Raw genomic sequence first — 14,768 nt, 5'->3', positions numbered from 1 at the left:
GGGCAATGTTTGTTGTTCACCTGTGTGGTTGAATAAGCCAAAAAGCGACATTTTGTTTTACGTTTCACAACGAAAAAGAAGGCACAATATTTGTATCACATCATTTCACGGTCCCATTATATTATGATTGCTCTTGCTGCGTTGTTCTGCAGTGTTTGGAACCAAATGGATGGAGGCGCCTGGTGCTTTTGCCCCAATGGAGACGCCCGGTGGTTTGTAATCTTATTAATGTAAATTGAAATGGAATCCTTCGGCAACGCAGAGTGCAAACAAAAAACATGCTCGGTATGCTTTAAAAAAACATTCGTTTCGCTGCTTCGGTAAGCTGCTTCGCAGTGGACCATAATTTGCCATTAAGAAAGGGAATGTATAGCAAATGCATAAGAATCAATTGGATGGCGGCCGGTGTATAAGCGCACGATACATATAATGATTTGTGAAGGAAAACCCACAAAACCCACCCCCATAAGTCGATTGCTCAAAATGAATGGTGGTTGAGCTGAATTGATGACTTGGGGTTCTTGTGCTGCTAACTTGAACTAAACAATGGCTGCCTACCTGTCGGTAAGAGTGATAAATTTTTCTGGCATTAGTCCAAGGAGGAGAAGCTCTGGCTGTGCTGTGAAGGCATTCTATGTGAGGAAGTTGTTTGGCAAATCTTTCGCAAAACATCCGACTGACATTTAAGCCATCTTTATCATGGGTACAAAATATATTTTTTTCCTGTTCGCTGCGTAACCTTCTTCTATGCTAGAAATCGTCTATAAATAAAATGTAGTATTCGGATGAAAATTCTTAATAACTATATGAGCATGATCGTTGTTGCTATTGCATCTTCTCATTGTTCCGAAATAAATTAACTTTGAACATCTTCTGCATGGTTCTACATTGTCACAGAACATCACAGGACAATAAATAGCTATACCATGGAACCGAAAACCCATTAGCACTGTTCTACACAACCAATTGCCAACATGGCTTGTATCGGCCCACACATGTTGCAGGATAAAATCAAGAATGATTATTACATGCTCTGAAATGACTTTTTCGGACCTTTGCTCCAAACCACCCCTTTTCATAGTGGAGCATCCGCAAAGAACATGACTATATATTAACATTTTGAGCAATGTATGGAATACAGAAAGTGAACTTAACACACGGTTTTAGTAGAAAATAGAATGCCACACTGATGTGGCCACCATATTGCGAGATTTGTGCTGCCTCTTGTTTTTGCAGACCCGGCTTCCTCTATGACGATCATCCTTTTTCATGTTTCACGATACCGAATACGCCTGCCATTCAGGTCATGTTTGCTAATGGACTATCTTTAGCATTTCATTTATGGGAAGGTTTAGATGGCTGAACAGCAATGATGACATTCCGGCCGCCCTGCTAAAGATAGAATTGGTCGTCCAGAATGTCCCGTTACGTTCTACCTTGCAGTTAGATAGATTAAAATAGGTATGCATGACGTATGAAGTGGGAAGTATATATATTATAGACAACACAAGCTTTAACCACAATTTGGAATTCCCCTGGCATCCGCTAGAATTATGTTCGGAATTCCACTTCCTGCTAATGCCCCTCTAACATAATCCAACGGACTTCCGGTATTAAACTATACGTAAAGTAACTCCTTTACAAGGATTATGACACCTAAGTTTCCACACGCAACGTACTTTAATAACTGCATCCAGTGGTTGGTTCCTTCCGAAGTCGAAGCGTCCACGCGACGAATCGTCACAGTCGTACCAATGCTTCCGTTTATTGGTTCAGGTGTCAACAGCCAAGTAATGGTGCGTTTATTACGTGCTAAGCGGTAATACGGGAAATCCAACATTAGACTCGTTATTGCACCCGCGAGGCTTACCAAGGCGGACCAGGCCATGAACCGCTTTTGCTGGAAATTGTTTGAACGAATTCTTGAACCAGCAGGGCGTGTTTGGTACGGCTCTTGCCCATGACCAATACTGTTGCGTACATAAAACACCCCTCAACGTTTCAACGTAAAGGTCAAAAGTTTTTTATCCCGTCCCCAAGTTTTATCCCCGAAAGAATTGTGAAATTGCGGTCGAAATCGATTGTGGTAGCGGGCGAGTGGGAGCGGGAAATATATGACTTTCATTACTGGCGAACGGGGCTAGAGAACAACTCGTAATGTTGCACCATAAGTCATCCGACTGCGAACCCTGATTGTTGGTCGAATTGGTTGGCAGACACAACCAGGAGCAACCGGAGCCAGTTTGGAAGAGGCAAACTCTAGTGGTCGTAAAGTTGATTATTGCACCTTAAGCGTGATGGACGATCAAGTGATGATCAGTCAATCCGTTGTGCCACTGGGCGTTTGTTTTTTTTTGCTACTTGTTTGAAAAATAATCTCATAAGCGAAACGATTCGAAGGTGGGATTTGTTTATCCGATGAAAATCGAGAATAAATGTTCGTTTTTTCTTGGAAGGTTGTTACATCAAGCGCCAAAACGTAAGTGTCCGCTTTCAATCATTCTTTCCAAATCGCATGGATTCGAAATTGCATGGCGCTTAGCTCAACGGAAGCAGTAATGGTAAAAGCGCATTTGAAGAAAAAAAAAAGTCAGTAAAGCGAAACCAAACCGTTCTGAAATGAATGGAAAGAAAGAGGGAAAGAGGGAAAAAAACGCCCCGAAACAACTTAAATGCGGTTGATCGGATTACTGACGTTTGTTTCGCATCAGGTTCCCCATTATACGCTGTCGCTCGGTCGCCACATTCAGTTTGCATATTTATCCCGATTTAATTCACGGTACTTTCCACACTGTTCTTACACGTTCTGCTTCTACTTTCTGTCATTCTGTCTTTACAGCATCATCAAAACGTTCGCCACCAACAAGGACGACCGGAGGCGCGTCGAGAAGGCACTGGACGTGTCGGGGTTGCCGTCCGGGAAAGGCGATACCCTCGCGCTGGCCAAGTTCCAGTTCGAGGACTTTTTTAATCTGTACAAAAACCTTTCCCAAAGAACTGAGGTGGAGAAGGTGTACGATGAGCTGTAAGTGTAATGGAGGGTTGTGTGCTAAGTGGGTGCTGCTGCCGGATAGATGAGACCGTAGATTGATCTGTCTGCAAGGCAATGTGCGGCGTACTTCAGCTTGGATTATCTTCGGACTCGAACGACCGTGCTCTGCCTTGGCAAAAGTAATGCCCTGAGTACCGCAAATATTGATTATTGTCCCCGGTAGCAGCACCGTCTTGGGCCATCCCGGGTGGATGGTAATCAGAACAGATCGAATGCAGCTTATACACTTCACCGTATCACACCGGAACCGCTCGGCAGACAGTGATTGATTTTGCCACAAACGATGGGGCCGTGCAGGGTGGTTGGGAGCGTTCTCCAGTTTGAGTCGTTAAACATTCGATGGATGTAACGAACCGCTTCTGGTCGGTTTGTTTTGCACTCCGGTACGATAGGTTTTGGGGTAGCAAGTGGCGAAAAGTCATCCCGGTTGGAATTGAAATGAATGTGAAGGATGGATCGTAAGTTATCCTCCGTTTGAATTTTTTTCCTTCTCGAACTCGGCGGCCAGTAACAACTTGACTGTGCAAACAATTTACTGATATGTTCTGCTCGCCCGAACGACGAAGATTGATTATCGGGATGTCGGGTGGATCGTACACTCGATCGGATCGATCTTGCCAAGAACTGCAGCACATTGCCAGGTCATTCAGCAAATCCAGGTCATTCGTTTGCATCCATTGTGTTTGTGTCCCTTTCCCATTGCAGTGTCGGAACCTCGAAACGGCGGCTAATGTCAACGTCACAGCTGGTCGACTTCCTGAACAAAACCCAGCGGGATCCACGGCTAAACGAGATCCTGCACCCGTACGCCAACACGGCCCGGGCCCGTGATCTCATCCAGGAGTACGAACCGAACAAGTTTAACGCCCAAAAAGGACAGCTAAGCTTCGACGGTTTCCTACGGTACGGTGTGATTCCCCCCCCCCCCCCCCCACCCGTAGCAAAAGGTCTTTACTAACTGCTCTTGCTCTTGTCGTTAGGTATCTGATGTCGGAGGATAATCCCATCATGGCGGCAACTAAACTAGACCTATCCGACGATATGGATCAACCGATGGCGCACTACTTCATCAACTCATCGCACAACACCTACCTGACCGGGCATCAGCTAACCGGCAAAAGTTCGGTCGAAATCTATCGTCAAAGTTTGCTGGCCGGTTGTCGGTAAGTAGTACACGGCTGCACCGTGCAGTGGCCGCAATGAAGCTAAACTCGCACTCGCTTTTAATTATTTCTGCCACGGCAAAAGGTGTGTGGAGCTCGATTTCTGGAACGGACGCACTGAGGAGCCGGTGATCGTACACGGCTACACCTTCGTACCGGAGATCTGCGCCAAGGACGTGCTGGAAGCGATAGCGGAAACCGCCTTCAAAACGTCCGAATTTCCTGTGATACTGAGCTTCGAGAACCATTGTAATCCGCGGCAACAGGTAAAACCCCGTTTCTCGTCGCTGAGTTCCAACCTTTAATGACAACTTTATCTTTCCCACCGGGCAGGCCAAGATAGCAAACTACTGTCGGGAGATATTCGGTGACATGCTTCTCGACCGGCCGCTCGATTCGCATCCGCTCGAATCGAACGTCGAACTTCCACCGCCGGCGCTACTGAAGCGCAAGATTATAATTAAAAACAAGAAAAAACATCACCACCATCACCATCATCATCATAAAAAGGCCACCGTTGTGTCGAGCCCGCAGCAGCAACAGCTACCCCCGGCCGGTAGTACGGTTGGCAACAATGTCAGCAATAATAGTATCGCAGCTAATGCACATGCCACAACAGTTAACAACAGCAGTGCCGCCACCGTCGCCGCCACCACCATCAACTCACCCACCGGGGTCATGCCGGCCATCAACAACAACAGTACAAATGCAGGTAATGGGAGGGTGGAATTTTCGACCCGGTTTGTTTTGTTCGTCTTGTTGCTTATTTTTTCTGCTCCGCGCTACGATTTTAAATGACCGAATAATGACACTCGGCAACTGTGGCATGATAATGCGGGATGTGACAATGCGGTACGAGGCAAGCACATGGCCCCGACGCGGGTGGCAAAAGGGCGTAAGGGGTGGGTGGGTTTCTTTCCTCCATTTACAGATTGCGGACGTGGTTTTGTGCGGCCGAAAGCGGGAGTATTTGCAAATCGATTTTTACCTGCGTCTGCGGGAAAATGAGGGGAAAAGTCACAACGTCATCGCCATATTATATGCTGGTTCAACTTTTCCTAGTCACACACACAGAGGGGTTTTGTCGAAAAGTGTCAATGTGATAGTTTCCGGAGACATGAAAGAACATGCACAGGAATTGGAATGAAAGTTTAATGCAACCGAGCTGCTACAGAGCTTTTGTTTGTCCGTGCGGCACAACGGTGTGCTCAACCGATGATCAAACGGTTAGGATGATTTTGTAGGTGTCAAACCTTGGAGAATAATATCCTTTGAGTGTGTGTAGCAGGTGGATGGAATGGTAAATTGGAAATTGCATCGAATTGCAGGGGAAAGTTTAATTGCACCGGAGGAAATGTTTGTAAGCGCTGGTGCAGCGCACCGGGGTGGAAATGGATAACCATGCAAAGAGTAAGGGAGATTCTGCGACGTGTGTTTGCTAGCAATCAAATCCACATCATCCCCGAGGGTAGAGGAATGATGGGTTAAGGTGTGAAATTAATCCAAACAGGAAATAATTGCTAGTGTGACTACATATATAACTGAAGCTGCTTTGATGTAATTGTCACTGGCATGCAACTCCTGAAAGTATGCAATCATTTTCCTAAAATAGACTTAGTTCCAGATAGAGTTTCGAATAATCAGTGCAATGGTGACTTGATTATTCTGTTTAAAAAAAGTATTTAAAGTTTAGAGAGCTTTTCAGAAAACGTGTTGCATACTTTCAGGAGCTTGCATACTTTCAGGAGCTGGAAGTAAGTGCTAATAGTGTGCTGGTAGACTTAGAATGATAGGAAAATAAATAGACTTCTATTGAGACTTAATAAGAATTATAGTTTGTAGACTATTAATAATATACTAAGGATGAAGAATTGACATCCAAGTGTTAAATTAATTTGCTCCTCTAAAACATGTCCGTACAACATGTCCGTCGGAGACAATTCTCACCAGCTCGCATATGTTTGCATTCTTGCAGCAACCATTACCCACATTCTCGTTCGTGGAACAAAAACCTAAGCATTCCGCAAGCGAATCTGTCTTCGGGTACACTGCTAAAGAGCTGTGCAAACAAATGTATTGCTATTTGCATACGCTCCAGGCTGATACTGCCGGAGCGCACTTAGCAATTGATGAACAGCGATTTAGTTCCATTACCGAGCGAGATCCCAGCAAATCTCACTCCCGACCCTGGGCACTGTGCTTGGTGGCTTAGGAGAAACGCATTCCACCGCATAAATCTCACTCACGGTGGAAGCTGTTGTGCACCGGATGCAATGGGTGCATTGCACTGCAACATCCCGCTTCGTACGGACGTGTGTAGTGCAACGCTTGTGTTATGATATAGGCGAGGGTGTCGGTGGGGGGGATGGAGCAAAGAAAGTATCCCAATTTTTATCACATCAATTCCAGCTGTGACGTAAACACGAATGGCACGTACACAGGCACGTACGCGGGATTTTGTGTGGGGGAAAAAAGAAATGACGCTCCTTAAAGTGCCTGCTTCATTAAATGACTTTCGCGTCTGCAGCTGCACGCTTTTCCTAGTTCACTCTTATTTATCACGCCTGTTTTTTTTTTCTTCCTCCTTTCCGTTTCTTTTCGTTCCCACACACCACACGGCAAATGCATCGTCATCCATCCATCACCACTTGGTGGGGGCAGCAGCAACTGCAAGCTTACAGCAGTCGCAGCAAGATGAATCTAATGGTAACGTCAACGTCGGCACCGGCAACCCGGCCCCCGTCAGCAACAACAATGGTACGGCAGCGGCACCACTAGCAGCACAGCAACAGCAAGCAACCGGAAACGGGGAACTACCGCACCATGCACCACCACTCCAGGTACTACACTTCCGGGGACGAACACACACACACACATGCACCGTGACACTCCTTCCCACAGCACCGATGGCTTTAGTGTGCTAGTTTTCCATTCCGGCTGCCAGCATACTATCGGTTCCGGTCCGATTCATACGGCTTGCATCCGGTACTTTCTTGTAGAAGATACGGCTCTTCCTTCTTGAGCTGCCTCGCGCGATAAGGAAGTCTCGAGAAGCATAAGAAAACCCGTTGGAAGATATCGACAAATGGCTGGCTCAGAATGGAAGCGCTGCAACAGTACGGAAAGATTGTATGGCTGATGACGATGGGGACGATTTGGTATCTTTATCCAGCCATTTTATCTCGAACTTATTGCACCGAACTCTGCGGGAACGGAATGTTCACGTACGACAATGGATGGGTGGTTTTGGATCAATTTACAGTTGAATGTGCACAGCCAGCCGGGAAAATGAGATGTAAATTGTCGCAGCATGGTTTCTGTTTGTTGTTGTACGTGTGCTACTTAAAAGTAGTTAAATTATTTGCAACTTTATACAAATTCCCCAACAAACGTTAATCGTGGTAGAGGCAAAAGACAACTAACACGAGACAATTTTGTGCTTCCACCCCTATTCGCAGCAAATTCGCCAAAGCTCAAAGGAAAGCACCGGCTCGTCGGATACGGACAGTTCGAGCGATGACGAATCCATGCCGGGTACGGCGGTCGGTCCGATCGGTGCGAACGAGGCGGACAAGGTGCCCCAAACCAAAGAGACTGAAGCGGGCGCGGAAATTTCCGCCCTCGTCAACTACGTACAGCCGGTGCACTTCAGTAGCTTCGAAAATTCGGAAAGTATGTACGCCCCACTATGTTACCGTTAAAAAGTTGTCCCATACCAATCACACCCCCAAACTATCTCGGGGGATCTTTTCCATCCTTTCCGGGACCGTATTCCCGTTGCAATTTTCCGTTCCAATTCACTACGGGTGCAGGTTGAAGGTCGGACGATAGGCGGCGTAACATCAAATCCCTATACTCTCTTCCTTGTATCTTCTTCCACTACCAGAAAAGGCACGCTTTTACGAGATGTCTTCGTTTGATGAGAAGCAGGCGACCACACTGCTCAAGGAGCGTCCCATCGAGTTCGTCAACTACAACAAGCATCAGCTATCGCGCGTCTATCCCGCCGGTACACGCTTCGACAGTTCCAATTTTATGCCTCAGGTGAGTCGCGAATGTTGTAACCTCAAGTACAATGCGGGGCATCCCGTATCGGGTCTGTATCCATGCATATACAGGGTGCATCACATTTATTATCTGGACAGGGAAGCAGCTAGTGGCAGCATAATGATGCCCGCACACACAGTGTATCTGATTAGTGGTAGCTTGACAGCATCAAATAGAAGTGGTTTAATTGGATTAGAGAAACAAATCGGCATGCCCGCGGAACCCAATCTACCCGCCGCTGTTGATGTTGGCATCGGTGGCAGTGTAATTATAATGACCGCGCTGTAAATCGATTGTGGCTGCACCGTTGTCTGCTCGGAATTGATTTCAGCTGCGGATAAAATGTGTCCATTTTATGGTGGTGTTTTCCATGGGTATACATGGGATCGATATAATTCGGTTTTAGTTATGCGATTTGATGGGCAACTGTTTGATGGTTGCACAAATTGAGTTACGTTTGTGCTGTGCTTTCGTGTAATGACTAACTAATGAATGCTTAGTGAGCAGATGATGGCTTATAGGGGTAGTTGCATTGGAGGTAGAATTAGCGTTCAATCCAAAGAGCTTTACCTGCTAGGGCAGGACTTTTGAATGTTACCCGTATTGGTATCGATGAATGTAGTCAAGAATAGAGGGAAATTCACAACGGCCAAAAAATTAGTGCTGTGATAATTGAAGGGATGGAATCTGAATGAAGGGATTCGAATCTTTGAATCCTAATCCTACTTGGGACTCATCGGATTCTGATAGGGGCTCATTCAATTATTACGTAACGCTGAATAGGGGGGGTCAGTACCAGCGTTACGATTTGTTACATAGGGGGGAGGGGGGGTTTTACTTTTTGTTACGTAACATAAAATAAGATTATACTTAGTTTCCCGCTTCATAGTCTATGTATGAAAAATGAACTTATTTAAGGGATTTTTATGCAAATTCCATATTACCTATCTACTTGTCGATTATTTAAAGGTATCTAGTTTCTTAGTATCTTTGGATTCCCGCTCATTGTAGACTTTTGGTGTGCACTCAGATGGTGATTTTGGATTCCTGTGTGTAGTAGTGGATCTAGTTTGCATCCATAATCACATAACAAGCATCTTCGTCTCATGAACCTTAAATTTAGATTGAAGAGCTCTAAACTGTCTCATAATGATGCATCCAAGTTATCCACTATCTTAAAGAACTTCATGCAATCATACATCAATCATTATTCAATATCATTTAGTGCTTGTACGCTCATTCACGTTTCAATGATCAACTTTCAACACTAGTAATATCAACACGTGTGGTATCATGATCGGTGTGGTTGCCGTGTTTGAAGTCAGCATACCAGCTAAAATAGTTGATTTTAATGTGCTGAATTTGAAGAAGCTTATTGATTCAATTTAACCGTTTTTTCCACACCAAATGCCAACCACCATAACCTAATGCCTAGCCTAACAAATATTGACATTCTAAATTTTTGATGTTCCATTGAGTGTTAAGCTGAAAATTATTCACTAAATCTATTTTATCAAAAAAAAATTTTTATACTTTCACCAGTTTTTTTAGAACCTTTAAATCTGTGTTTAAAAAAAAAGTTAGTCAGTGAATAAAAAAGTGAATTCATAATAAAAAAATAATAGAAGACAACTACGCAAAAGAAAGGTTGCTGGAAAAATAAGGAATAGTACTGATAAATAATTTACGTACGAATTCTTTTTCTTAATAGATTACATCGATTCGCCATGGTACTATGTAATGTAAACTCTCAAACGAGCTTCTTAAGCTTTTTTCAGTGGACGATTAGCGAATGAATCGTTTGGGATTTGTGCTGTTGAAGTCTTGTACACGAAGCGTCTTCTGGAAATTGATATCTTTATCCAGAACCTATCTAACCTTGGTTTAGTTAACTTGGTACATGCCAATGATACAAATTATATTGATGAAAGATACGGACAGCCATTAAAACAGTAAAACAAAACAACATTCTGTCTCACTTTGTCTAACAAACAATCAATCCCGTCATAGTGCGAAAGCACATTGGTTGAGGTCAATCCCCAACAAAATGAAAAACGGATCGAATCTTTTAGGATCCCAATCGGATCGAATCCTTTTAAGAGTCCAATCGGATCTAATCGCTGTAGAATCCCAATCGGATCGAGTCCTTTTAGAATCCGTCGTTTGAGATCCGATTCGATCGAATTCTTCATGGGATCTTCGAATCTTCCGAATCCCAATCTTTCCATCACTACACAAAACCCTTCTCTGAGATTCTTTCACCTAAGAAACAAGCACAAATCTTGTCAATCAACTACCGGAGCAGAACATCAGTATGCACCTGTGCTAAAGTGTTAGATCTGATAGCACACGTCTCTTGACAACATTAATTTCTCAATCCCTCGCTTGATATCGAACTTATGACACGAACTTATGAGCATACTGACGGGTCGTTTCAAGGACTATTCGAGCTCCTTTGATTTTAATCTGAGTGCCAGAACATATAGGAACAGGAACTCTAATTATATCTTGATGCTCTCGTTGAACCGGCGTGGCGGACGGGAAATATTTTTAATAAACAATGAACACTAAACAAAAGGAGATATTGTTTAAACGATTTGTTGTATGTTTTCAGCTCTTCTGGAACGCTGGTTGTCAGCTAGTGGCATTAAACTACCAAACGCTAGACCTAGCGATGCAGCTAAATCTTGGCATTTTCGAGTACAACCACCGGTGTGGGTACATACTGAAACCCGAATTTATGCGTCGCAAGGATCGTCGGTTGGACCCGTTTGCCGAGAGTACGGTAAGTAGAAGGAAAGAACTCGCCCCTCGGAACACATGCTAGGGAGTGTCTAATCTCCCGGATCTCTCTCTCTCTCTCTACTGGCAGGTGGACGGTATCATCGCGGGTACGGTAATGGTGACGGTAATATCGGGTCAGTTTCTCACCGACAAGAAGGTGGGCACGTACGTGGAGGTGGACATGTTTGGGCTACCGGCCGATACGGTGCGTAAGAAATTTCGCACCAAAATCGTCCGCGACAACGGTATCAACCCGGTGTACGACGAGGAACCGTTCGTGTTCAAGAAGGTCGTGCTGCCAGAGCTCGCCAGTATACGGATAGCGGCGTACGAGGAGGGTGGCAAACTTATTGGCCATCGAGTGCTGCCGGTGATCGGGCTGTGTCCGGGCTATCGACATCTGACGCTGCGGACGGAGGTCGGGCAACCGATACCGCTGGCCACACTCTTCCTGTGCATCGTGGTGAAGGACTACGTACCGGATGGGCTGTCCGATTTTGCCGAAGCACTTGCTAATCCGATCAAGTACCAGAGCGAGCAGGAGAAGCGCTCGAAGCAGCTCGCCGTGCTGCAGGAAGACATGGAACCGACGGAGGAGGACTCATGTAAGGGTGATTTGAGACGAGTGCTTCGTGTGTGTGTTTTCTTTCCATTACCCAAACCATTTCGGACTTGTAGTTCTACATTCTCGATGCCTTTCTGTGTGCCATTTGTTCGCTTTTATTTATTGTTTTCTTGTGTTCTGTTTCCTCCTAATCCTTTCGACCCCACTTTATGCTCCCCGCACTATCTCCCATCTATTGCCATCCTAACGTGGACCAGTTGTCGTTGTATCCTTAGGTACGAACAAAAAGGGTGACACGCTGAAGTCGAGCGAAAACAACACCACCAGCAGCCCGGCGAGGCAACGCTCCGTGGCTGGAAATCAATCGTCGCATGGAGCGGCCGGGACGGTCGGAACGGCGGAGAGTGACGCTGAACGTGAGCCACCTCTGGAGGCAATCACCAAGATGGTTGCTCTGCCAGTAGCACAATCATCGTCCGTTGACCATCCGAACATTCCTGCTTCAAAGCAATCAACTGCCAGAGAGCCGACGGTTGGTCCCATCATCACTACGACGACCAACACATCGAGCGCGGGTGTCGGTGATTCGGCAAACCATCCCGATGGTGGTAAAATTGTAGCCGATCCGCTGGAGAAAATCTTCGACGATAAGCAGATCCGCAAAAAGCGTGAAGCGTTGGAGAAGGAACTGAAGGCACTGAAGAAGAGCCACGATAAGGAGAAGCTTAAGATACACGCGGCCCAGAAGAGCACCGACGTGGGGGGTGATGCACCGGTGAAGAAGTCCAAGTTTGGCATGGGCAACAAGCTGGTGAAGCGCTTCAGTAGCAAAAACATGGCGGACATGAACGTGAAGGTGCCGCCGTGTGCGTCGGCGTCCGATGCGGATGTGACGGGCGATGCGCAGTCGGAGCGGTTGCGACAGATCTGTCGCGATCATGCCGGCAGCTATCGGGAGGTGCTGGAAAAGTATCACGAGATCATCTACACGATGGCAGAAGATTTGTTGCGCCAGTCGCAGGATGCTCAGATGAAGCAGTTGAAGGTAAGTGGGCGGGAACGGTTTGGAGAGTAGAAACACAAGCTCATAGTTACCTTCCGTTTTTCGGCAGACGCAACTGGAGCGGGAAACGAGTGAGGTGATGCGACAGCTACAATTATCGCGCAAAAGTGAAGTAAAGCAGCTGGCAATGGTGCACAAAGATAAGGACGAACTGGAGAGGTTAGTAGCGATCATCTCAATATTAGTAGTTACTATTATTTACTATACTATTATTCAAATTTGGGTATAAGAGCTCTTTGATCAGAGTCATCCGTAGTCAAATTCCAAGAAACTTTATAATCAATTAAGAATTCACCGGCCGAGAATATTCGGATCAGCTCCAAATTTCTAGTCTACACCGAATATCGCACCTACTCAGGATTCTGGATCATTTCCGAATCGAACTCCTGATTTATTCTGAACTCCAGATCAATGCTGAAATGAAGAACTTCTCTGCCCCCAGTTCCTAACTTTGAAATAACCAGAGAAGTAATTATAAAAACTGAGATTTCTCTCGCTAACGAATTATCAGGAATTGTTGCTCGAACAGTCCGAAGCAGTGCGACTCGCTCCTAAGTTGTTTGAAATTGTCCAGGACATCGTATTTCGAACACTCCCAAAAAATTCAAAAATTACAAAGGCTATGGAATTTCCTCGGAATCAAATTTTGTGGATCAAAGTCTGAGTGGATTCCTGATTCTAGATTCCAGATTTCCCATCACTGTTGAAATTTAATTAATAATATAAACTAATCAAAATCTCCGTTATGTTTCTTTCAACGCAACCAGAATGAAGCGTGAGGTGGACTCTACTCTGGTGGAGAAAGGCGTCACCGAGCGTGTCCGGCTGACGGCTACCTACGAACGCAAGCGAGACGAGCTACAGCGACAGCACGATGCAGTAAAGCAAGGATTGGAGGATCACAAGCTGAAGGTATGCGGGACGGTTTTCAAAAATGTTTGCCACATCCCGACATTGAAAAAACAAAAAATCTCATGCCTCTTTGTATCGCTCCTTCCCACACCACGCCAGGCACGGTCGATGCTGGAAAGGGAGGCAGAATCGCATGCCTTCATTTCGGACACATTCCTGGCGCATTTGAACACCAGCAACAGCACGACCAGCTGTTCGTCGGTCGGTGCCACCACCAACCATCCACCGACGACGTCCGTATCGAGCGGAAACATTTGCGGTGCCACCGGTGCCACCACCCACGAGAACAACGTTAACAATGCTCACGCATAACCCGGCCAGGGCAAGAACGTGGGCCGCAGGAGCTAAACGGAACTGAGCTTACCGGTAACGGTGCGGCAAACCTTCTGCATTTCGGAGCCTTTGTTTCTTTGCCAGCGAAGATGCCGGGTTCGCGGTGGTTTGTGTCACTGAAGGAGTTTAAGCGGAGAACAAGGCGTAGCGCGGAAGGTTTGTTTGCACGGTGCGGTATATATATGTATACATATTTGTAATTCGACAGCACAACCTACTTTAGCAAAACCAACTCTATTGGCCTAATTACTGTTATCGTGTATTGCTGGTAATTATCGGGTAGTCGTATCTTAAAGTCGGCAAGCGCTCGTTTCGTGGTAGCGGGCTGGCCCAAACCTTTTTCTCCCGAAAATCGAGCGACTCGTCTGATATCGTACGTGTAACCGCCCTACTACCGTTTGTAAGCTTAGGTGTTTGTTAGATCTTATTGCTCCGGTCACAAGTCACCGCTGGGGGAGCCATAATCGTGTGTATCGTTAGTCAATGTTGAATCTCACCACAAATGCATATTTAGGTAATGGGAACGGGAGTAATCAAACGGGACGAGGGCTTTAAAGGAAGTACGGAACAGAAACAAAAACCCCATTAACACTTTCGGGAGGGCGAAAACGGCGGCTTTCCGATGCCCGGGGGCCGAAACGTTGAACGTCAACGCCGTTTTCGAATTGTTGTGTTTGATTGTTTCCTATTTCCACTCGAATAGAGCTAGAATTAATTAACTCGACTGGGTCAAACGGGATGGGGTTGGGAATGGAGAATTTCGTGCCGGAAACAGGGCACTCCAGGTACAACGTTAAAAGCTTCGAAAGGAAGGGTTTTGGTTGTGGACGTGGCAAGTAGGAAGTACTC

General features: G+C 45.8%; 1 protein-coding gene across 1 annotated transcript in view; it reads left to right on the top strand.

The window, feature by feature from the left end:
- The window catches only part of LOC128305570 (1-phosphatidylinositol 4,5-bisphosphate phosphodiesterase classes I and II), a 69,276-nt gene extending 55,295 nt beyond the window's left edge, over nucleotides 1-13,981 (top strand). Inside the window, exons 5-18 of the mRNA XM_053043078.1 lie at nucleotides 2,840-3,025; nucleotides 3,758-3,955; nucleotides 4,033-4,215; nucleotides 4,301-4,481; nucleotides 4,549-4,927; nucleotides 6,880-7,055; nucleotides 7,674-7,887; nucleotides 8,102-8,259; nucleotides 10,877-11,047; nucleotides 11,135-11,651; nucleotides 11,869-12,656; nucleotides 12,724-12,833; nucleotides 13,442-13,586; nucleotides 13,686-13,981. Coding sequence (XP_052899038.1) covers nucleotides 2,840-3,025; nucleotides 3,758-3,955; nucleotides 4,033-4,215; nucleotides 4,301-4,481; nucleotides 4,549-4,927; nucleotides 6,880-7,055; nucleotides 7,674-7,887; nucleotides 8,102-8,259; nucleotides 10,877-11,047; nucleotides 11,135-11,651; nucleotides 11,869-12,656; nucleotides 12,724-12,833; nucleotides 13,442-13,586; nucleotides 13,686-13,898 — 3,619 coding nt within the window. The 3' untranslated portion in view covers nucleotides 13,899-13,981. The remainder of the gene's footprint in view (nucleotides 1-2,839; nucleotides 3,026-3,757; nucleotides 3,956-4,032; nucleotides 4,216-4,300; nucleotides 4,482-4,548; nucleotides 4,928-6,879; nucleotides 7,056-7,673; nucleotides 7,888-8,101; nucleotides 8,260-10,876; nucleotides 11,048-11,134; nucleotides 11,652-11,868; nucleotides 12,657-12,723; nucleotides 12,834-13,441; nucleotides 13,587-13,685) is intronic.
- Nucleotides 13,982-14,768: the final 787 nt, after the last annotated feature.

The sequence above is a fragment of the Anopheles moucheti genome, chromosome 3, assembly GCF_943734755.1.
Source record: "Anopheles moucheti chromosome 3, idAnoMoucSN_F20_07, whole genome shotgun sequence".
Classification (NCBI taxonomy): Eukaryota; Metazoa; Arthropoda; class Insecta; order Diptera; family Culicidae; genus Anopheles; species Anopheles moucheti.
Note: the sequence above shows the minus strand (reverse complement) of the source record. Positions and strands in the feature narration are given on the sequence as shown.